Here is a 24802-nt window from a genome sequence, read left to right on the forward strand (position 1 = left end):
AGCTAATCTCCCTTATTTTGCTTAAAATCATCAATGAAATCAAGCAATAGCAAAACTTCTTACAAAAACAAGAAGAGCCAGTGGTGTCTGCGCATCCGCATCACGTCCTCCCTTTGCCTGCGGGTACTGAATCAGTTACCTGTATGAGACCGTTTGTGAAGCTCCAAGTTGCTTGGGTGTTTAAAAGGTTTCCTGCATAATTCACACGCATATTGTCTCTGGGACTGAAGTGTCTGGGACTGGTCTTCCAGTGCAGCCGGGTCTTCGTGCCTCTCCGTCTCACTAAGGCAATTAAAATTCTCACAACTGATGACTTCTTCACTTTCTTTTTCTTCAGCACTTTGGCTGCTAGCTTTCTCTAGGGTATTTTCACTAGCAGATTCCATCCTCTTTGTCAAACCATCATCTGACTTGGGTTCAGATATTTGCTCTGCGGATTTCTGTGACTTTAGGAAATTGAGTTTCTTCAGATGAATGGCCTTTTTGAGCCTCATCTGCTTGGCAGGTTGTTGGCACGTGGCGTCTGACTCAGGGTGTGGGGCAGAGTCATTCACAGGCTGGGCCAGGAAGTTGGAAGGTAAGTGCTCAGGAGACTCCAGGATGCATTCGGAATGACTGACAGCACAAGGCTGGCTGTCTACCGTGGTAAGGTCTGTGGAGGTGCTGAAAGCAAAAGGCTGCTCAACAACTCGCTCCTGACTGGGACCAGCTGCGTGTTTATGGTACTGCTTACTGTAAAAGTTTCTGAGTTTGTAATAGTAATTTGGCTGTTTGAAAGGCAGTTGTGTGCAGCTGCCGTCTGAAGTATCAGGGGCTTGTTTTGAGACTTCACCTGCGGAATGATGACGATTAACTGATGGTGAAGCATGCGGATGCGATTCATCCAACACTTTATTACGCTGTGCATCTGCCGAACATTCCTGCAGTAAATGAGGGGGGTAGTTGTTTTGATTGATAACACAAGTGGCATCTGGGGTCAGGGTGCTTGGCAGAGACAATGTACTATTACAAGGCATGCCAGGTGGCTGTACTACAGTGGCTGATTTTAAAAATGTGTGACACAGACTCAGAACATTTTGAACTTGCAAACACTGTGCTGTGTCCAGCATCACTTGTATATTGTCCTGGTTAAGATCTAGATGAGAAGTGTACATGAAGTCCAGGATCTGCCCTATGCCACTGACGTTTTTAACATCCAAGTGAAAAACATCACTCTTCTGGCTTGAAGAATTCTGAAAGAGGCTCCTGGTAAAAGAAAGAATATCTGTTTACAGTGTCAAAAATTCATACTGTCTTTTTCTGATAAATAACATTCATATATTAATATCAAAAAATACTATCCTTCTGTGAATGTCAAGACTTTTAACATAAGTATGTTTTAATCCTTTAAAACAATCTGGCAAACCATCCAACTAAATAATTCAGATGAATTAAATTAGTGGATTGGATATGCAGACTTCAAAATAGATCTCAAAGTAAATTTCTGAAATATACTCAAATTTACACATTAAAAAAATTACATACAGTAATATGACTGATAAACCACAAATTAAGAAGATTCTAAGATAATTCCCAATATTATCTAAGAAATAAAAGATTGTTCTAAACATTTTTTCAAAAGGTAATTATCCATATATATTAAATACATACTAATAGAGTATACAAAATTAAAGAATATACACTTTTCAATATTTTATATTTAGTCTAAATATTTCCACATCTAAGTGCCTAGAAAACTTAAAAATAGCTAGAATAAACCAACCCCCTATATACATTCCTTTGTAACCAGTAATTTATTTGGCTGTTAGGATTTTTAGCCACCCAGTGGTTCAAAAACCAACAGTGAGAAAAATCCTAAGAGTTAATGAATACCAAAAGGCACCCTAAAGCCCAGGCACTTTATTCTGGGTACAAGCCAAAGTCACAGGTGAACAGATTTGTATTATGTATGAAATAATAAACTCAGGTAAGTAAGTTGAAGACATTTTGTCATATACAGTCACCTATTTCCCCCAAACAGCATTCAGTTCTGTTTTTAAGTGCAAAACAGCCTGTGTATCACAATATCAAAATGTAATTGTCCTGGGAAGACAGAAAAAAAATACGTGATAGCAAACCGAAGAGTTTGCGACCATTTTTCATAGGAACAAAACCTGCTACCTACCTTAAGAAGCTGATTCATTACAATGTGTAATGTGGCCTATACAATAACTGAGACTCAATTTGATGATTCAGGATTATCAAGGAAAGAGCAAATCATGTCCCATGTTGTCTACTATAGCAGTAAAATGGTATGCATTTTGGAAACAAAAAGTACTTTAAAAAGAGAGACTTTGGATTTAAAGAGAGATAAACCTGCTAATGACAAAATGAACTTATGCAGAATCACTTAACTCTAACAATTTTATTTTTAAGAGACAGAGTCTCGCTCTGTTGCTCAGGCTGGAGTACAGTGGCATCTCCACTGCTCACTGCAGCCTCCACCTCCTGTGTTCAAGGGATCCTTCCACCTTAGCCTCCTGAGTCGCTGGGAATACAGAATAATGTTTAAATAAGCTGAAATACAACTTCTGGGTAGTATTCATTATTTATAAACAAATATTTCATATAAGCCAAAATGCTTATAAGGTTTTCTTAGACTATTCAAATGAGGAACAAAAACTAAAATGCTTCAATATAGAAAAAAAGAAAAGAAAAATCCAACACACAGAGTATGTTTTCCCTTCTGATTTCTTATCACAGAAAAATTCTGACCAGGAACTTAATTCGTCCATCGTTTTATCTTGAAAGGATAAGAAATATACGTAGAAGACTGACATTAACCAGAATTATTAAAATGAAAGACAAAGAACCAAAATACTTTCAATCATACCGAATTCATTTTACTTACGAGCCTCTTTTCAGGTTACTCTAAACACAAAAGCAAAAATAATAACTATGATTAACAAACTTAAAAATTAAAACAACTCCTACAAAATCCAACGTGCTATAAAAGATAAATATAGTGAAATCCAAGGAGAACAAAATATGAATACTTCCATACTAAAAGAGCTTTACCCTTAATTCACAGCTAGGAGAACGAAGTCTAAAATACCTACCTAAAATACTGGCTGAATGCTGCCAGGACATTCTTATGTGCTTTAAAGCAGACTCCTTTTACCACCAACATACAGTCACAAAGCAGGCCTTGGATTCGCTGCTCATGCAGTTGCTGGAGGAGATGGCAGCTGTGGGTAGCAACAGGGTCCATGCTCAACCATTCAAGTGACCTACAGCAAAAAATCACAGATACGACAGATATTCTTAAGGACCTCACTGGAAACTAAATGGGATTAAAACTCACTGACTGATCCGTGCTTCACTCTCCCATCACAGTATCACACATACACATGCATGTGCGCACACCCACCCACCCACACACCTCCCTCTGGTTCTGAGGCCTCTAGACCACAGCTGTTCAACAGAATTATCTGTCATGATGAAAATGCTCTGTATCTGCACTGCTCAATACAGTAGCCACTGGCCACACATGGTCACTGAGCACTTGAAATGTGGCTAAGGGACTGAAATTGTAACTTACATTTTAAAAGCCACAGAATCTAAACAGTACAAATCTAGAATATGACCTTGTTAATACTATATGTACTTCTCTGTGTCTACTTAGGAATATGTCAAATGAAACATAAAATATACATATATAAAGATGTATAAGGTGAAAGAAAAGCCAGCTGGATAAGATCAAATCCGTATTTATCAAACACCTGTACACAGGTCACTAAATAGAAGTTGCGGAAATTAGGAGCCTAATTTGTGAGATAAGGTACTGGTCAAAATACCTATCACCAGACAATGATATAAGAGGCACTGCAAAGCAGCAGGTCCCCTCACTCTTGCCTTTGTGCCTCTCTAAGAGGCTACTTGAGCAGACGCCTGAAGGAAGGGAAGGAGCTGTGCAGATACCTGGGCCAGAAAGAACAGCAAGCACTAAAGCTCTGAGGCAGGAGCTTGCTGGGCTCAGGTGTGGCTGAGCGAGTGGTAGGAGATGACATCCAAGAGGGGACAGAGGGTCAGGTCATGCCCAGGCCTGCGGGCCCTGTTATGAACCCTGACTCTCGCTCCAAATGAGATGGGAAGCCATTGTGTACACACTGCAAGTTTCATCCTTCAGCCTCTATTCACCAACTGACTACTGTGTCCAGGCTGCAGGGCCACAACAATGAACAAAACACGCCAGGTCGCCACTCTCAAGCAGCTGAAATTCTAGTGAAGGAAACACACAACGAAAGCGCATGACACACAACTAAACAAATAGCTAAGGCTAGACACTGGAATACACAGGCCAGAAAGCCATGGTCTTGGACGTCTAGGGGCACAATCTAGTAGGGGATGATTTATGGAAGAGAAATAGTTGGAAGAAATGGAACCAGACTGCGATAAGACTATGAAGGTTAGGCAGTTTGCACTAGGCATGGTGGTTCACACCTGTAATCCCAACACTTTGGGAGGCTGAGGCAGGAGGATCACTTGAGTCCAGGAGTTTGAGATCAGTCTGGCAACATAGTGAGACCCTGTCTCTATGAAAAATAAAAACAAAAACTAGGTGGGCATGGTGGTGCATGCCTGTAGTCCCACCTACTTAAGAGGCTGAGGTAGGAGGACTGCTTGAGCCCAGCAGGTTGAGGTTGTAGTAAGCCATGATCGCACTATTGCCCTCCAGCCTGGGTGACAGAGAGAGAGACCCTATCTCAAAAAAACAAAAAAAAAAAGCAGTATGGTACTAAAAATCTAAAAAGTCACCATCTGCTTTCTTTGCCTTCACTCTCAGTACTGAAGCATTGCTGAAAAAGTCACTACATCACTAAGCCCAAATCTAAGCTTTTCAACACACCCCTTACGTCTCACTTAGACTTATCTCCCATTACTCCAAGTATGTGGCAGCCAAAATGAACCACTAGTAGCTCCCCAAACCAGCTACGTTCTTGGCCAGTGGGTTGGAGACCTAGTTCCACCACTCACTGGCTATATGACTTTGGGCAAATGATTTCTCTGTGACCCACTGTCCTTACCCTATCTCACCGGTTACTGCAGTAACCTGTGTAAACATTTAGACTAGTATCTGGCATATGGAAGGATTCTGTATTTATCCATAAGGATCACCTGGGGACCTTGTTAAAAATGCAGGTTCCTGGGTACATCCCAGGATTTTGTTCTGTCAGTCTATAGTGGAGCCTGATAACTGCATCACAGGCATTCCGTGATTCTGAGCAGGCGGACTGCAGATCTCTGCCTGTGCTCTCCTCTAAAAGCCTTTGGTTCTGTCCTGGGAATACTTTACTCATACCTGACCCTCCCACCTTCCAGATCAGGGCTCAGCTGAGCTGTCACCTACTTTCCCACCATTCTTTTTTTTTTTTTTTTGAGACAGGATCTAGCTCTGCCACCCAGGCTACAGTGCAGTAATGCGATTACAGCCCACTGCAGTCTTAACTTCCTGGGGTTCAGGCGATCCTTTCACCACAGCTGGGACTACAGGTGTGTGCCAACATACCTGGCTAATTTAAAACATTTTTTTGCAGAGATGGGGTTTTGCTATGCTGCCCAGGCTGGCCTTGAACTCCTGGGCTTAAGCAATCTGCCTACCTCAGCCTCTCAAAAGTGCTGGGATTAAAGGCGTGAGCCACCGCACCCAGCCCCACAATTCTTAACCTGCTCTGGGTTTGGGGTTGCTCCTCTGTGATCTTTCCAGTGTCTTAATTCCCACCACGTCTTTTTCCCTCACTCATAAAAATGACTGTGACTTTAACTTCACTAAGAAGGTTGAACCCAATCGGGCACTGTGGCTCACTCCTGTAACCCCAGCATTTTAGGAGGCTGAGGTGGGTGGATCACCTGAGGTCAGGAGTTTGAGACCAGCCTGGCCAACATGGTGAAACTCTGTTTCTACAAAAATTAGCCAGGCATGATGGCAAGTGCCTACAATCCCAGCTACTGGGGAGGCCGAGGTGGGTGATTCGCCTGAACCCGGGGGCGGGGGGAGGTTACAGTGAGCTGAGATTGCGCCTAGGCGACAAAGCAAGACTTTGTTTCAAAAAATAAAAATAAAGAAAAGAAAGTTGAACACATGTATAACTTGATAAGCATAGTGCCTTACATTTTTCTCAGTTCCAAATTTCCCACTCACCCCTCCCTCATTACCTTAGGCTTCACAGGGTGAAATGTGCCTCCTCCTTCCCCAGATGAACCTTCCCTCTCCCCTGGAGCCTTCCTACCTCCCTTAGAACCTGGTTCCATCAGTGAAGCTTTCATTGCTTCACCCTGTCCTTTGCTTGCTCCTCCAAACACACTGACATTGCCCCACGTTGAAAACAAAGCAAAACAGGATAACGACAAAGCCCTCCACCTAGGTTCCTCTAGTCATCACAGGCCTCTCTTTCATGCTTTTCAAAATAGCTATCTACACCCACCACTTCACTGTCTCATGACTCCTTTTTCACCTTGTGTATTAGTCCGTTTTCATGCTGCTAAGGACATACCCGAGACTGGGCAATTTACAAAAGAAAGAGGTTTATTAGACTTACAGTTCCATATGGCTGGAAAGGCCTCACAATCTTGGCAGAAGGTGAAAGGCAAGGAGGAGCAAGTCATGTCTTACATGGATGGCAGCAGGCAAAGAGAGTGCTTGTACAGGGAAACTCCCATTTTTAAAACCATCAGATTTCATTCACTATCATGAGAATAGCGTGGGAAAGACCCACCCCCATAATTCAGTCACCTCCCACTAGGTTCCTCCCACAACAGGTAGGGATTGTGGGAGTTACAATTCAAGATGAGATTTGGGTGGGGACACAGCCAAACCATATCACCTTGCAACCTTGCTGCCACTCACTCCACTGAAACAGACTTTCCCAACATTGACCTTTCCTCAGTCCTCAACCATCCTCTCCAGCTTTCCTGCCACACATGGCAATGTGGTCTGCCAACTCCCATCCTGAAATCCTTCCTTTCCCAGAACTCTTTTGGTTCTCTTCCTATGTCCCTGATCTTCCCATCCCTATGCTATACCTGTCTCCCTCAAGCCTTGCAAACGTTGATGTTCCTTAAGGTGCAGCACCATAGCCCTCTCCTCTTTGACAATCACTCTCATTCTTGGCTTTCACATGTTCTAAAACAACTCCTAAATTTGAAACTTTAGCTTTAGCTACACCAGTTCCAATCTCCAACTCTCTGCTAAACTTCTTCAATGGCATGCCCCTTCAATGTACGGTCTCTAAATTTCATCCCCCATCACCTCACCTATCAAATCTAGACCTTATTCTGATTCCCCTCATCTCTTTATGGAAAGCTTTGTTTCTAATATGTAGAGTTTGGGGTATTGGCATGATCTGGTTTGAGATCAAAGTGAGACTCAGAGAAAACTGGGACAAAGAGTAACACTGAGGTACTGCCCCAAACAAGAGTATGGAAAGAAAGGCTGGCCGGGCGCGGTGGCTCAAGCCTGTAATCCCAGCACTTTGGGAGGCCGAGACGGGTGGATCACGAGGTCAGGAGATCGAGACCATCCTGGCTAACACCGTGAAACCCTGTCTCTACTAAAAAATACAAAAAACTAGCCGGGCGAGGTGGCGGGCGCCTGTAGTCCCAGCTACTCGGGAGGCTGAGGCAGGAGAATGGCGTAAACCCGGGAGGCGGAGCTTGCAGTGAGCTGAGATCCGACCACTGCACTCCAGCCTGGGCGACAGAGCGAGACTCCATCCCAAAAAAAAAAAAAAAAAAAAAAAAAAAAAAAAAGAAAGAAAGGCATGATGGTAGGTGGCGAACACTGTTCCCAGTGCTGAATCCTCAAAGCTAGTAACAGCCAAGTGAGTTATCAGTTACCCACCCCTGCCAAGCTGGTTGCCTGAAAAGGCTTCTAAGTTTATCATTATTTTTAGCTATCATTTACTGACTACTTACCACAGACCTGTGCTAAGCATATCATATCTGTTACGGTTTGGCTCTGTGTTCTCACCAAATCATAATCCCCACATGTCAGGGGAGGGACCTGGTGTTAGGTGACTGGAGCATGGGAGCAGTTTCTTATTCTTGGGATAGTGAGTGAGTTCTCAGCAGATCTGATGGTTTAAAAATGTTTGGCAGTCCCTGCTCCTCCCTACCTGGTTCTCTCCCCGCTGCTGCCTTGTAAGATGTGCCTTGCTTCCCCTTCACCTTCTGCCATGATTTTAAGTTTCCTGAGACCTCCTCAGGCAATGTGGAACTGTGAGTCAATTAAACCTCTTTCCTTTATAAATTACTCAGTCTCAGGTAGTATCTTTATAGCAGTGTGAGAATGGATTAATACAACATCCATTAACTGGAACAATTCTATAAGAACCCAATTACCACCATTTACAAGAGAAACAATTGAGATATGGAGACTTTAAGTCAGTTATCCAAGATCATATAACTATTATGTGCCAAAGGCAGGATTTGAATCCTGGTCCCTAAACACTGGAGTCTATGCTTTTATGCTATGCTATTTCACATGGGAAAAAAGACATTTTACACACACACACACACACACACACACACACACACACACACAGAAACCCTCCTCCACAGACCTAACTGTTAAAATTAGGTAAAACCGTCTAATTATACAAATGTAAATGTCTAGGTATATTAGGTAGATATCTAATTAGAAAATTAGACATTTTCTAGCTCTACAGAAGTGATAAAGGGAAAAGTTATTTGGAACGACTCCCAGAGTTATGATGAATTAACTGTTACACAATTTACTTTTACTATAAGAATTATAGGCTGGGTGTGGTGGCTCATGCTTGTAATCTCACCACTTTGGGAGGCCAAGATGGGTGGATCACTTAAGGCCAGGAGTTTGAGACCAGTCTGGCCAACATGACGAAACTGTCTCCATTAAAAATACAAAAATTAGCCAGGCGTGGTGACTCATGCCTGTAATCCCAGCTGCTCTGGAGGCTGCGGTAGGAGAATCACTTGAACCCAGGAGGTCGAAGTTCCAGTGAGCCAAGATCGTACCACTGTACTCCAGCCTGGGCAACAGAGCAAGACTCCATCTCAAAATAATAATAATGATAACTATTCCATATCATTTTGTATAGTTCCCTAAATTACTTCATGATGTCAATCCTGTACCTCCCAAATAAGGTTATAAAAAGGTCTGGAAACCCCAATAAGGTTATAAAAAGGTCTGGAAATCCCAACAAGGTTATAAAAAGGTCTGGAAAAAAACTGTATCTTGCATTTCTTATGTGTTCTGTAAATTATAACTATAAACAAAAATGTATCTCATACCTAATAATAGTAATGATTATGACAAATACTTATGTTTCCTAGATGCCAGGCACTGTTCTAAGCCCTTTACACTTATTAACTCATTTACTGTAAGATAGGTGCTACTATTATCCACATTTTACAGGTGAGGACAATGAGGAATTTGGCAGATTTAAGATGGCCACAAATTCTCTGACGATTCTCCCATAGGGTAGTGGAGTCTAGGTCTCCTTCTCTCCTACGAGGGCTCTGTCTTAATCTAATTCTGTGCTTACAAAGCTGTGATCATTTCCCAGGCCCACACCTTAAGAGCTAACAGCTTCCACTTCCCATCTTTCGGAACAGTAGCTATGGAAGACCTGAGCCACCTGTAAGATGCCCAACTAGAGAGAACACATGGAGACAGAGAAGGGTCTGTCTCCCAGGAAAGCCATCCTGACCTCTCTAGGCTGGGCCCTCCTTCAGCTGAATGCCACTGAGTGATCCCAGTTGACACCACATAGAATTAAAGAATTTCTTAGCTGACATCTGCCTGAATACCCAATCCACAGAATTATGAGATAAAATAGTTTTTAAGTCACTAAATTTGCGGGTAGTGTGTTACACAGCAACAGAAAACCTGACCATGTACAGAGAAGATGGTTACACAGCTAAAAAGTAATAGGTAAGCAGTAAGGGACTGAGGTGGGATTCAGAGCCAGGGAAACTGACACCAAAGCCACATTCATAACCACTGTTTCCTTTGATCAGAATCAGCTGCCTCTTCAATCTACTGCCTATGCCTGATTGTCCCGGTAATCCCACAGACAAGCATTGCATTAAGGAACTGCACAATTCAGGACTAACATGTGCTACACAAGGTGTTATAGTGTGACAGAAGGAGCACAAGGTTCTCTTCCATCTTTGCGACTAACTCACCTGGTGACAAGCAGTAAAAATTTTCTGTGGTGAAGACATGGACTCCATCTGTCTTATTGAACAATGTATCTCTGGTACCTAGCAGAGTGTCTTTGACAGAGTAGGGGCTGAATACATATTTCTGGATGGAAGAGACTCTGGGCCTCAGTTTTTCATCTATAAAAATGGAGAGGCCCCCCCGATCTCTTTTAGAGGTTTTTTCTTGTTTTAAAAGCTACAAATCTATACGAGGAATGTGATGGTGGAAAGATGGTATGAACGGCGTCAAAAAATGAAAATATGGGGGGAAAAGAAATAAGAAAAAGTTTAGATCAATGTGAAAGAAGAAATGCTTCTAAAGAAAACAGCCAGAATGGAATTTCGACCTGCAGAGAGGACTCCTAGAGCAAAGGCCTTTCAATTCTACCAACAGGTCAAACACTACTGGAGAGAATCTGTGGATGTCTTTTCAGCAGAGCCATTCATAGATTACTTCTCCAAGGGCCCACAGTTCACGCACCTTAATCAAGCTTACTTTAGAGGGCTCCTAAGGATGTCAGACCATCATCATACTTTCCAAATGGCTTACTCGTAGCTCCTCACCTCTACCCCACTCATAAAAGCACTGGCTTAAAGCAAACAAACCTGGAGTCTTGTCTTAGCTTTATGCTGACTCTTATCACACCGGGAACGCCAATTCAGTTAAACAGACACTGTGTGCCTAATACGTGAACAGACTGTCGCGAGGACGGAATGCTGACAAATGGAACAGATGTGTTCCCTGCCCTCCACAGGCTCTGTGTCTCAGTTTTCCATCATTCACTTAACTTTACAGTGCCCATTATGCGCTAGGCACTGAAGGTACGATGGCAAACACATCAGATATGGTCATCCACGTCTTCATGAAGCATCAGTCTAGCGGGAAAAACAAGTATCATCGCACTGTACCAGAATTATTTTAAGGGCGGAGCAATAGCTAACGTTTATTGAGCACTTACTAAGTGGCAGCCACTAGTCTAAGCGATTTACATGCACCAACTCATGAAATACTACAAGGGTCCAGCGATGCAGGTGCCGCTATGATACCCGCTTTACAGATGCGGGGCTGAGGCGCAGAGAGGCCACAGCGTAATCAGACTGAGCTAAGCTGTGGGCTCTGCTGTCTTAAGCGCTACTCTCAACTACAGCGTGGATGGAAGGCAACAGGGGCCGAGATGGGCAGCGCGGAACGGAGGCGGCCCGGGCTGGCTTCCAGCGGGCAAAGCCTGAAGATGAGAGGACGCGGGTGGGGTTTCCAGGCCGAGGGAGCTGCACCAGGGAGAAGGCCCGGCTCCCAGGCCCGGAACCTGGCCTTCTTGGTCTCAGTTCGCGTCCCCTGTGATGCCAGGCACAGAGCAGATGCTCGCTGACTCTCGCAGGAGCCGCCAACTCCCCGGGTATCCTCGAGTGCCCCTGAGATGCGGAAGGAACGGCAGCGGGTCCATGCCCTTCTGGGCCACCTTCGGGCGCGCGGCCTCCCTTCCCTTCCGGGCCATTCCCACCAGCGCCAGCCCCGCATGCCTTCGCAAGGTCGGCCACCTTACCCTCGGAAGCCGCTCTCTGCCCCGCCGCCTACTCTTCACCTGTAGCAGCTGCCCTCAGAGGCGCTCGCAGGGACCCGCCGGCCGCTGAACCATCCCGACAACGCCCCCTTGGCTTGCCGGAACCGCCCTCCTGCTTCCGATGGTGTCACTTCCGCTGGGGGCCGGGTTGTGTGGCCGCGGTGCGCAGGCGCGCTGGGTGGCTCAGCAGTGAGTTCTGCACCGCGAATCCAAAGAGGCAGGTAGCTGCTGCGCTGGGCCGGCGGCGGCGAGTCCACGTGCTCTCCGCGGCCGGTTGAAACCGTTGGCGGGCGCTGGCTGAGAGGTGGGGGCGGTGGCCCAGAGGTCCGACCTAGAAGGCTGGGGCTCAGAGAGTGAGTACGGGAGGGACACCGTCAGCCCCTCTGGGTTACGCATGGAGGAAGGAGTTCCATTCAGATCTCACTCCTGCTCTGGGGAAGTGGCAGGAGTCCTGAACTTAGGATGACCAACTCGTTATAGTTTTAAAACTTAAAGTCCCGCGTCCTGGGAACCCCCTCAGGCCTGGCCAAACCAGGACGGTTGGTCACGGGCTTGCTGCATGTTGGGGACAGGGCTCTTCTCTAGCCTTGGGCGTCCACTCCCTAAGGAGGAGGTCTTAGGATGTAGGGGCCCAAAGCACGTACTTAGGACCAGAATAACTACTGCGTGTGAATCTGGGTTGCCACTACCTGGATGTGGGATGACCTGGTGTAAGTTTTTTAACCTCTTTGCGCCTCAGTTTCCTCATCTGTCATAACATATAGAACCTAACTCGGAGGACTGTGATGAGGATTACATGCGTAGAAATGTGTTGACCTCCTGTGAGAGCGCTTGAGTGCTCCATAAATGTTAGGATTATCTGCAGCACCTGCCTCTGAGGAGCGAAGGAGAGGAATGAGGTGGGGTGTGTATTTGCAACCCTGATTTCTAGCAGAGGGGGGCCACTTGGGACTTCTTCACACTGTGCCCCAGGCTCCCAGGGTCTAGCATAGTGCCTGACACATGACAGTTTCCCGAGTGAAGGGATGGTGTTTAAAACAGTGCTGGTGATGTAGTGGGTGGGGTGGGAGGCGGAGAGACATGGCTTCTGTGCCTCAGTTTGCTCATCTGTTTAGTGGAAATAGGTGCACCTACTTCCCAGGGCTTTTGCAAGGAACAAGGGAGAGATTCTCTCCTTGTGAATGTTACCCATTGTAAACCTTGTCAGCCCCACACACAAAGGCACAGGCAGGATGGTGGACAGAGTATGTTTGTCTGTCCTTCTCTTGCACCATACCCATGGTTTCTCAGAATGCTCACCATACCCATGGTTTCTCAGAATGCTACCCGTGGAAGGGGCTTGAGTCTTGTCAAGTTGGCCTGACTTCTTGTTTCACAGATGAGAGAAACTGAAGTTTAAAGAGGCAGTGGCATGCTCAGGGTCACAGGGTTCAGTGAGGGATGTCCTGGGGTTGCCAGCCAGGCCCCTCAGGTGGGCTGTTTCAGTGGTAGTGGTGGTAATGATGTGTAGGTCAGTGTCTGTATGTGCATGCAAGAATATTTTAAGAATAGTCAGGGCCAAGTGCGGTGGCCCATGCCTGTAATCCCAGCACTTTGGGAGGCCGAGGAGGGTGGATCACCTGAGGTCAGGAGTTCACGACCAGCCTGGTCAACATGGTGAAATCCCGTCTCTACTAAAAATACAAAAATTAGCCGGGCGTGGTGGCGTGTGCCTGTAATCCCAGCTACTGGGGAGGCTGAGGCCAGAGAATTGCTTGAACCTGGGAGGCGGAGCTTGCAGTGAGCCAAGATCGCACCAATGTACTCCAGCCTGGGCAACAGAGCGAGACTCCATCTCAAAAAAAAAAAAAAAACCAATAACAAGTAACAAAAAAATATAGAGGGAGGAAGGTTAAAAAAAATCATTCCAATCTCAGAACCAAACCTAAGGGCATGTTATCAGGGAACTTGGTAGAGTAGGCACTCATGGGGTAAGGAGCCAGAGAAGGTTAGAGTGAATTTATGAAGATAAATGGGTGGGTTGATGGTCATATTTAAAGGAGCATGAGTTTAGGAGGGGGCTGGGTGTAATAGCATTGATGTGCAAATTAGTAGGTCACAGAAAAACCTTTCTACAGTTAGGCAGGGATGAAGCTTTCATATCTGATGTCTTATTTAACTTTCCACCCAATGCTTTGAGTTAGGTATTAGATCCATTTTACAGATAAACAGATTCTGGGAAGTTAAGGAACCTTAAAGTCATTTAGTTTTTAATGACTTTTTTGGCATTAGCAGATGTAGGCTCCAGCTCAGATCCTCTACCCCTGAGCCAGGGCCCTGTCCAACAAAACCTGGCAACCATCTTGTTAAGAGATGACTAACAAGTTCCCAGCCGCTTACTGACCACTGGCTGCTGCCAGTCAACTAGCTTAGCTGTCCAGCACCTGACAGCCTCTCCTGTGAATGGGTGGTCTCCTTGCCCAGTGCACACAGGCTTTATAATTAAGACTTAGGGTTCTAATATTTTTACATGGAAAGCCATCTTGTAGAGCCTTTAATTTTTTTTCTCTTTGGATGAGGACCTCAAGGTCCTAGGTGCTGAGTAACCACCAAGCAAATGGCTAGGACATGGCAGGTCAAGATGGAGGCAGGATGGGAGCCTGGGCTTGTTGCCTGGTCTTTCAGGCTACCTCTGCCACTTACTGTGACTTCGGGCAGTTCACTTACCTTCCTGAGCCTTGGGTTTTCTCTCCAGATGGAGGTAGCATGATCAAACCAGTCTTAGTTGTGTTGGGTGCAGTTGTGTTCATAAATGGGACACGGCTTCGTAGAGAGCTAATGATCATGTGTTCCATGGTGCAGACCCCATCATCTTTTTCATGTGGATGGCATGTGATGAGAGCTCAGTAAACTGACCAGACAGACAGACGAAGACGCAGCCAGAAGCACACGCAGAGGACGTGCGTGAGGGCCCAGGTGTATCTGGGTGGATAGTATAGCGTCAGCGTTCAGGAAATGTCTGCCGAATTAAGTTAAAGTGACTGGGCAAGAACGGAAGTATGCTCTCAACCAGTCCAAGAACACTGCCTTCTGCTTGCCTTTCTCTTTTAACATGCCCATATGGCCAGAAGGAAAGCATGCAGAATCTCTCTGGCTGCACTGGGACTGGACATTGGGCAGAGGGAGGTGGGGAGCCAGGGAAGGAAAAAAGGACTCTATTTAGATCCAGCCCCATAAAGGAAAAAAAAAAAACTGCCATCTTTTCACACTTAGGGCTAAATGTTGAAATCTGTCACATGAGAGCCTGGCCAACTGGGTGTCCTCAAAGTCTTAATGCAGTTTTAAGCTTTCATAATTTCAGAAGCATAAATGTTCCAAACTTGCCAAAACATTATTTAAAAGTTTAATTAAATGTCCTTCATGCTTATCTAGTCTTGTGGAATTTGAGTAATACCGTTTTACTTTTTTGTTTTAGGCAATGTTTGCTGTCTTCCATTAGAGGGACTGAATTTCCACATGAAGGCTTTTTGTAAGTTTGTAGCATTTGCTTTTTTGTTTTAGACAATGTTTGCCATCTTCTATTAGAGGGAGGCTTTTTGTAAGTTTGTAGCATTTACTGTTTTGTTTTAGGCAATGTTCGCTGTCTTCTGTTAGAGGGACTGAATTTCCACATGAAGGCTTTTTGTAAGTTTGTAGCATTTACTGTTTTGTTTTAGGCAATGTTCGCTGTCTTCTGTTAGAGGGACTGAATTTCCACATGAAGGCTTTTTGTAAGTTTGTAGCATTTACACTTATGAATATTAAGCCTGCACTAAGACCTGGGACACCCTGTCTGCTCTACAGTTAGGCTGACGGAAGCTTTTGATGGTTTTGAGTTTTTCCTTGAAGCCCAAGCAAGTGTTTATGGCATAATTTACAGGTATTACCACCTGGGGCTAGGTTGGGTTTGAGGTGTAATCAAGGTGCTGGGCTGTCCTCAGGCTCTGAATAAGGGAGAGGTGAGCTCCTTACAGATATTAGCTCATTAGTCAAGCAAGTGGACACAGCTGTTCCCATTTCATGGCTAGTGTAAAAATCCAGAGGAAGGTAGGAAGGGACGGAGTTCTGACTTCCTGTGCAATCTACCCATTCTGCCTTAAACAAGTAAAGACCAAATGAAAATGACGTGACCGTTATTTTGTAGCTGGACGTGTAATCAGATTCTAATCATCTTCTGAATTGATACTTAATTACACTGTGGTGTGTAGCCAATCTCCAGAGAGATAGAATGTTTTGCACAGTTACTCTTGAGTATCTTTTTGTCAACATCACTGCTTTCACTGCTTCTTTCAGTCCATATATTTTGTTTCCAGCTTCCTTCCTAGGCCTTTAATTCCTGACCTGCCGCGACAGGAATCTCTCAATTGAATCTTAAGCCTTGTCAAAACCTTTCTTCCTCCCATCTCCCACTCCATCAAAAAATAGAATTGTCCTCAGATGTTGGCAAGCTCTAAGCCATATCTAAGTTTCAGGGACTGTTTTTCATTGTTGTATCTTATTAGGAAAGTGCTTGAAAGTTTTTCGGCAGATAATTTGGCATATCACAGCTGCTTTCACCTTGTGCCTGTGATGACAATCTATTTCTTGGTGAGTAATAAGTTATTCCTGCTCTTCCACCAAAGTGCACCCCACGCTCTTTGAGAATGTGATGTTGGCTCTTGTTCCAGCCTTTGTTCTTCCTTGTCAGGCAGGATAGCTGCTCTTGTTGCCTGACATGTTGATCATCCCTCTGCCTTTTTTAGAATGGTAAGCTGGGTGGTGGGAAACGTGATTGCAGCTCCCAGGAGCTTGACAGTATCACACATCTTTACAGTAACCAGATGAGAAGCTGACAGTTGCTGCAGCACATCCAGAGGAGTCATGTTTTCTTTCCTGAGGATTTGGTGCTAGGTTGTAGCTGACCACATGCCGTCCGCTTACTAACATACACTGATAGTGAGCTGAGGAATGGGGCCTGGGACCCCAGAGTCGGGGGTCTGTGGTTTGTATGTAGCATAGACGCTGAGCTGGTGTCTGATAGTGTCCCACGGGGCAAGAGGCCTCCACAAGAGACCAGCTGGGCCTTTGTAAACCCTGGAAATGCAGCCAGGATGTACATTTCCATTCAAGGCTGAATGGACATGAATAACCCTGGTCGCTGCTTGGGTGTGGCCTCACCAGCGGTGATTCAGAACCTGCTGGTGGAGGAGCAACAGTGATTTCATGCATGGGAATTCTCTGCATACCAAGGGTAGATCATTTGTACTGTAAGCTTGTTGGATGAAGTCCTACCCTGAAGTAAATTGCATCGGTTTACTTGACCCTCACCTTTATTTTCATAATAAGAAAGAAAGCTCTGAGTTAAACAGTTCTCAGTATTTTTGCTGTAAAACTTACAATGTAAAACAACAATGCTGTTTTAAAATCTAGTGATTAAAAAATTATGTAAGTGTGGAAAATTACTGTGACTTCTCTAACACTTTTAAATGAAGTTGTGTTTTCTTCAGTACAGTAGCATTTCTGTGAAATTTTAAAATGACGTTTATGTATGTGTGCAGACATACTTCTTATTGGGGCAGTGCTCAGGACACCTGGGTTCGTGAACTCCAGTAATTCAGCACCCAGCAGTTGGGACACCTGGACATGGTTCCATTTCTTTCTGACTTGTCCAACAAGCTGCCACATGAAGGGGGCCCCTATCTATTACAGCTGAGGCACATGTCCTCATTTTAACCTTTGTGGATATATAGTAATATTGATATGAATGCTTTTAGTGCCATAGAAATTGTGCCTGTAGAATTGCCTCTTCTTCACTTTCTAAACTTCACTCAGTTTTCCTCTTGCTATGTTCTTAGTATATTTGAGGACCTGAAATAGTTTGTAGTGTACACCTAAATTGCAATGCCTTCTGTAAGTTTCATATACAGAGAGTTTAAGGTATTACAGAAAGTAAGATTTAACACCCTCAAAGCTCTTCATCTCGAGAGCCAATCTGCCAGGTTTAAATCCTGGTTCTGTTAACTGCATCCTTGGGCAAGTTATGTAATTTCTGTGTCTCAGTTACCTCATATAAATTCTGAACAATAATAGTCCTTCCCTCAAAGGGTTACTGTGGGGATTGAATAAGTGAATACATGTAAAGCCTCCAGAATAGTGCCTGGCACATGGTAAGGACACGATAAATCTCAGCCATTCTCATTGTTCATGTCAGTTTTACTTATATGAATGGTGGAATTTTATGTAGCTTGCTAATCAACTTTGACTCTGTTATTTTCATGTGAAATTGTGGTTGAAAAGTTAGCTGCATGAGACATTTATGAAATGAGAAGTTTCAGTTTATAATGATATTATCTTTTATTCCTTAGGACAAGACTTAAAACCTGTCTTGGATAGAGAATATTTAGCCATTTACCTCAAAATGGTGTTTTTTACATGCAATGCATGTGGTGAATCAGTGAAGAAAATACAAGTGGAAAAGCATGTGTCTGTTTGCAGAAACTGTGAATGCCTTTCTTGCATTGACTGTGGTAAAGATTTCTGGTAAGCTTCACAGAATTCATGTAAATCCATAGTAAATCCAGATCACTTTTGGAAGCGTTGGCCCCACAAAGCTTGGAAAAATAGTGGCAAATGTGAGGAATGAAATTAAGACTAAAAACTGGTATGGTCCATTGATTGTAACAGGTGTGATGCTTTAAAATGTGCTTTACTAGGCTGGGTGCAGTGGCTCACACCTGTAATGCCAGCACTTTGGGAGGCCAAGGTAGGCGGATCATGAGGTCAGGAGTTCAAGACCAGCATGGCCAACATGGTGAAACCCCATCTCTACTAAAAATACAAAAATTAGCCAGGCATGGTAGTGTGCACCTATAATCCCAGCTACTTGGGAGGCTGAGGCAGGAGAATCACTTGAACCTGGGAGGCAGAGGTTGCGGTGAGCCGAGATTTTGCCACTGCACTCCAGCCTGGGTGACAGAGCAAGACTCCATCTCCAGGGGGAAAAATGTGCTTTTCTAAACAATTTGCTTTTTGAGAAAATGTTAAAGAGAAGACTAGGGGAAGGAGAATTATGATGATGAGAGCATTCACTCAGTTGGTGACACTGGTTGCTATTGCATTGCCACTGTTACCAGACCCAGGGAACCCACTGCGTGGAAGATGGCTCCAGGGTTTTCGAGCCAGTTCCGTTAGACCTCGGGTATCGTGTGCCCATCACAGTGAAGAGATGGACTTACAAACCAGAAAGTGAATTTAAGAGCTCATGATCGGGGAGACGACTGGTAGCAGAGGAAACTGTGTCCTCCCTGGAAAATCAGAGGTGCTGGTGGAAGTGAGGCTCTTCCTGGCCCCCAAGTGTCAGGAGACACTTCCATTGAGGAAGGCTCTGTGAATGTGAGGAGTTAGCCGGGAGGGACAGGACAGATCCTGCCTTAGACACTATTTCTTCAGGTAGGTCATTTGTAGAGGGCTGCCCTCTTGAATTTCATGTTGATTCCCCTTTAGCCTCAGAAGGTCCAAGCGAGAAGCTAGCTTCGCCTGCATCTGCCCTAGTGTCCTCTGAGGCGTTTAGATGGTACTGGTTAAAACTCTGTTTTAATTCATTCTAGAACAGTGATTTTTTGGGAACTGCTAACCTCGGTTCAGACCTAATCCTAGGAGGAAGCTTGATACATAAAGTAGGTTAAATCTGAGTTTTCGTTAGGGGACTTTACCCTGAACCTTGTCCCCAGCATTTCCCTAAAGAACCCCATGGAGCTTTACAAAGATTATATGAGAGCAAATTGAGTTTTCTTTTTTCCCAGGACCCTAAGGTATCCAGAACTGTTGGTAACCTCATGCTGCCATTTTATATCTGTTTTTGATTTATTCTACAACTAATTATTGCTTGTCCATTCTATTACCAGGAAGTCATTGAGATTTTTGTAATTTAAGAAAATGACCCTATTGCATAGAACTATTTTCTTGTTTATTCAGTATATATACACTTATAACTAAAAAAAAAAAAATACTGCCTATCAATTTAACTTAAGGTGTTTATAAAAATGGGGGAAAAGTTTGGTGATGGGTTTTATATTGAAGACTTTGGAGGAAGGGGGATGTGGTTCTGACCAGGAGGTTGTAAACATAATAAGTAAAATCGATGGGGTGCTTGTGTGGTAGACACGTGTGAAAATATACAGTGTAGGCTACAGAAGGTAGTGGCAGCATGCTGGTATTAACTCCTCCAACTTGGTTATCAGTCTAATGGCAGAACCTTTGATCACTTTAAAGGGGTGATGACTATAAAAACCACGTGAAATGCATAAGTGAAGATCAGAAGTATGGTGGCAAAGGCTATGAAGGTAAAACCCACAAAGGCGACATTAAACAGCAGGCATGGATTCAGGTAATGTCTTTCTAACTCATTGAGTAGCTTCCTTTGACAGCTTCCGCTTTCTTTGAAAGCCCAAGAGACTAAATGTGTCATCCCTGCAGACAAGCCCTGGAAACCTCATGTCCTAGGATAGACAGGTTGAACTAAAACCTCTTGAAAAAGAGTTCTTTGGCCGGGCGTGGTGGCTCATGCCTGTAATCCCAGCACTTTGGGAGGCCGAGGCAGGCAAGTCACAAGGTCAGGAGTTCAAGACCAGCCTAGCCAACATGATGAAACCCCATCTCTACTAAAAATACAAAAAATTAGTCAGGTGTGGTGGCAGACACCTATAATCCCAGCTACTCTGTAGGCTGAGGCAGGAGAATCGCTTGAACCCGGGAGGTAGAGGTTGCGGTGAGCTGAAGTTGCACTGCTGCACTTTAGGCTGAGGGAGAGAGTGAGACTCTGTCTCAAAAAAAAAAGGAAGAAAAAATTCTTTATTCTTCTAGCTGTTAAAACAGTTGTGGTGCATTATACCTTTAAACTACATGTTTTGTTAATTTCTTGAAAAAATGTTTTAGAATTTTCATTAGCTTTCCCTTGGCTGTAAAACTGAATGGAACCCTTCTAATCTCTTCCTGCTTCTAGTGATAATGCATATTTTATAACTGAAGCCATGTTATGTTACTCTGTCATGTCTGCCAGTCATTAGAATTTGGCAAAATAAAGATACTTTCATCAATGTAGAGAATTTTCTACTTTAAAATAGTATGAAAACATGCGCAATAGAAATGGCAGAAGCATTGACTCCCTAATTCACTCTGGAAGTATAACTCTCAGAATGCTACTGATAATTTACAGAATAGGTAGCAAGAGGAAGGATTCAGAAAGGAAGGGGGGAGAATGAAAAGACAGATGTCATCTATGTGAAAATTCTGTTTTTCTAAAAACCAATAAAAAATAATCACTCCATTTGATAATAGAGTTGAAACATGAGTTTTTCAGACATTAGCTAGCTTCCTGAATTAGCATACTACTAGGGAGACATTTCTGTTCACAAAGGACTTACAAGAGCAGGTTGAGAAGCTAATGAAATCCTGTTTGCGCTGGTGACCAGCATCCACACTTTTGGGCACTCTCTGTAATTCTCTAAAAACCAGATGACATTCCTAGGCCCTAAGGTTGAGGTGCATGGGTCTGTGAGTTCCACCTCTGCTGTTGTCACACTCAATGAAATCCTCTGAAGCAGGGGTCAGCAAACTACAGAAACTTTTTACAGCTTTGTAATAAGTTTTGAAATCAGAAAATATGAGATCTGCATTTTTATTCGTCTTTTCGAGATTGTTTTGGCTATTTGGTGTCCCTTGAGATTCCATGTGAGTTTTAGGATGGATTTTTCTGTTTCTGCAAACGTATATATACGCACATTGGATTTTGATAGGAATTGTATTGAATCTATAGATTGCTTGGGTAGTATTAACATCTTAACAGCTTTAAGTCTCCCAGTCCATGAGTGCAGAATGTTTTTCATTTATTTGTGTCTGCTTTCATTTCTTTCAGTAGTGTTTTTTGGTTTTCAGTAAACAAGTCTTTTGCCACTTCGGTTAAGTTTATTCCTGATTATTCTTTTTGATGCTCTTGCAAATGGAATTGTTTTCTTAATTTCTCTTTGTGGTTGTTTCTTGTTGTTAGATAAAATGCAGCTCGATGTTTGAATGTGGATTTTGTATCCTGCAACTTTGCTGGATTTGTTTATTAGTTCTAACAATTTTTGTGTTGACTCTTTAGGACTTTTGACATATAAGACCACATCATCTGTGAACAGAGATAATTTCACTTCATCCTTTGCAATTAGGATGCCTTTTATTTTGTTTTCTTACCTAACTGCTCTGGCTGGGACTCCAGTGCTATGTTAATAGAAGTTAATCTATATGTTTTTAAGCATAGACACGAATACAGAATCTGGGCTTACAACGTGAACACTTTAGCCATGGCAAGGACTTTTTCAGTTGGCTTTCATGAAACTCATGTTGGTTGTTTATTGTTTTTCTTTTTCCTTCTTTTTTTGTAGAAAATTAGTGAATTAATAAAGAGACCCAACGTCAGCCCCAAAGTGAGAGAACTTTTGGAGCAAATTAGTGCTTTTGACAACGTTCCCAGGAAAAAGGCGAAATTTCAGGTATGAATTGACTTTCTTGGATGGAGGGCGCTGTGTGGCCCATCAGTGACTGAGCTTGTGTGTACCTGTCCCAGTGGGATCAATAGTTCTTTTTCTTTTTGTTTCTTACAGAATTGGATGAAGAACAGTTTAAAAGTTCATAATGAATCCATTCTGGACCAGGTGTGGAATATCTTTTCTGAAGCTTCCAACAGTGTAAGTCAGATCTGATTTTAGATTTGCAGTGTGACAAAAATGATTAGTAATAATGAAATGGGAGTTTCTTATTTTTGGAAGTCAAGGCAGCCTTCTTTTTTATTTTTATTTTTTTGAGACAGAGTCTCACTCTGTTGCCCAGGCTGCAGTGCAATGGCGCGATCGTGGCTCACTGCAACCTCCACCTCCCAGGTTCAAGCAGCTCTCGGGTCTCAGCCTCCCAAGTAGCTGGGACTATAGGCACGAGCCATCATGCCTTGCTAATTTTTTGTATTTTTTTTTAGCAGAGACAGAGTTTCACCATGTTGACTAGGCTGTCTCAAACTCCTGACCTCAGGTGACCTGCCTGCTTCGGCCTTCCAAAGTGCTGGACTTACAGGCATGAGCCACCGTGTCTGGCCCAGCCTTCTTTTTTAGAGAGCATCTTGGTGCCTTCACTTATGGAAAGGAAGAAACTGAATGCACTGCAGAGACTTCTTGTTGTGAAGAGCAAGGTGTTTCATCCCAGTGTTTGATACTGGTTCCAGCCAGCATGTAATGATTTGCTTAGTAATCAGGCAGGGAGATAGATACATGGGAAAGAACAGGAGCTTTAGATTTCTGACAGACCTGGTTCAAATCCCTGCTGTGCAGTTTGCCTGATGTTTGATCTTACGCAGATTATTTAGTCTCTGAGCCTCGGTTTCCGTATCTTAAAAAAAGTGAATGGTAATATTCATTCATTTATTTAATACTTAACTGAGTGCCTGATCTGTGCCAGGCCCTGAACAAAAAAATCTAAAGTATCCCAGGTGGTAGTACATGAAGGAAAATAAAACAGGGTGAGGACGTAGTGACTCGGTGTTCCTCTGGATAAGGGGTGAGGGGTCACAGCAGCCTCTGAAGGTTACAGTTAAGGTAGAAGAGCAGTCTACATGCAGCGCCTTCCTTCTGTTAGAAGGAGAATTCCCTTCGAGTAATTAAATCAGCCACCTGTTAGTCAAAATGGTTTAATAGCGACCCTAAATGTGGACTATCTATGTAGAAAATCTTGGTTTGGTGTCCTTTAGCCACATTGTTGATTACCTTGTTTATTTTTGTGTAAATGTGTAGAAAATCTTGGTTTGGTGTCCTTTAGCCACATTGTTGATTACGTTGTTTATTTTTGTGTAAATATCAGTTTCAAAAAACAGTGGGGTCAGAACCCCGCTGGTCTTCATTCTTGTCAAATTATCAGGAGTTGATTCACTTTATGTAGAGAGAATACTTTTGGCAGCAAGTGGGCATCAAAACGAAAATTTATCTTAGTAGTATACCTACCATTTGTCTCTTTCAGAATATACAGGTTGGCTCTTTGGACCCGTATAACTGATCATTACATTGCCCTTCATGTGGCACCTTTTTTTTTTTATTATTATTATTATACTTTTAAGTTCTAGGGTACATGTGCATAAGGTGCAGATTTGATACATAGGTATGTATGTGTCATGTTGGCTTGCTGCACAATCAACTCATCATTTACATTAGGTATTTCTCCTAATACTATCCCTCCCCCAGTTTCTCACCCCCTGACAGGCCCCAGTGTGTGATATTCTCTGCCCTGTGTCCAAGTGATCTCATTGTTCACTTCCCACCAATGAATAAGAAGATGCAATGTTTGATTTTCTGTCCTTGTGATATTTTGCTGAGAATGATGGTTTCCAGCTTCATCCGTGTCCCTGCAAAGGACATGAACTCATCCTTTTTTATGGCTGCATAGTATTCCATGGTGTATATGTGCCACATTTTCTTAATCCAGTCTATCATTGATGGACATTTGGGTTGGTTCCAAGTCTTTGCTATTGTGAGTAGTGCCACAATAAACATATGTGTGCTTGTGTCTTTATAGTGCATGATTTATAGTCCTTTGGGGTATAGACCCAGTAATAGGATCACTAGGTCAAATGGTAATTCTACTTCTAGATCCTTGAGGAAATGTCACACTGTCTTCCACAATGATTGAACTAATTTACACTCCCACCAACAGTGTAAAAGTGTTCCTGTTTCTCTACATCCTCTCCAGCATCTGCTGTTTCCTGACATTTTAATGATCAACGTTCTAACTGGCATGAGATGGTATCTCATTGTAGTTTTGATTTGCATTTTTCTGATGACCAGTGATGATGAGCATTTTTTCATGTGTCTGTTGGCTGCATAAATGTCTTCTTTTGAGAAGTGTCTGTTCATATCCTTTGCACACTTTTTGATGGGGTTGTTTTTTTCTTGTAAATCTGAGTTATTTGTAGATTCTGGATATTAGCCCTTTGTCAGATG

At 43.4% G+C, this 24802-nt stretch overlaps 2 protein-coding genes across 5 annotated transcripts in view; one reads left to right on the forward strand and one right to left on the reverse strand.

The window, feature by feature from the left end:
- ZBTB49 (zinc finger and BTB domain containing 49) overlaps nt 1-11924 on the reverse strand; it is a 30218-nt gene extending 18294 nt beyond the window's left edge. Inside the window, exons 1-3 of one of the 2 annotated variants that reach the window (XM_011935432.1) lie at nt 11769-11924; nt 3099-3269; nt 140-1245 (exon numbers count right to left, since the gene is read on the reverse strand). In XM_011935432.1, coding sequence (XP_011790822.1) covers nt 140-1245; nt 3099-3250 — 1258 coding nt within the window. In that variant the 5' untranslated portion in view covers nt 3251-3269; nt 11769-11924. The remainder of the gene's footprint in view (nt 1-139; nt 1246-3098; nt 3270-11768) is intronic. The other variant, XM_011935433.1, reaches the window with a different exon arrangement.
- A 32-nt stretch (nt 11925-11956) lies between these two features.
- The window catches only part of LYAR (Ly1 antibody reactive), a 23491-nt gene continuing 10645 nt past the window's right edge, over nt 11957-24802 (forward strand). The window contains exons 1-6 of one of the 3 annotated variants that reach the window (XM_011935434.1): nt 11957-12090; nt 15241-15294; nt 18149-18323; nt 20055-20169; nt 22208-22315; nt 22427-22510. In XM_011935434.1, coding sequence (XP_011790824.1) covers nt 18202-18323; nt 20055-20169; nt 22208-22315; nt 22427-22510 — 429 coding nt within the window. In that variant the 5' untranslated portion in view covers nt 11957-12090; nt 15241-15294; nt 18149-18201. Of the gene's footprint in view, nt 12497-15240; nt 15295-18148; nt 18324-20054; nt 20170-22207; nt 22316-22426; nt 22511-24802 lie in introns of all 3 variants that reach the window. The other 2 variants (XM_011935436.1, XM_011935435.1) reach the window with 2 other exon arrangements.

This window comes from Colobus angolensis, unplaced genomic scaffold (assembly GCF_000951035.1).
Source record: "Colobus angolensis palliatus isolate OR3802 unplaced genomic scaffold, Cang.pa_1.0 Scaffold143, whole genome shotgun sequence".
In the NCBI taxonomy this organism is placed as follows: domain Eukaryota; kingdom Metazoa; phylum Chordata; class Mammalia; order Primates; family Cercopithecidae; genus Colobus; species Colobus angolensis.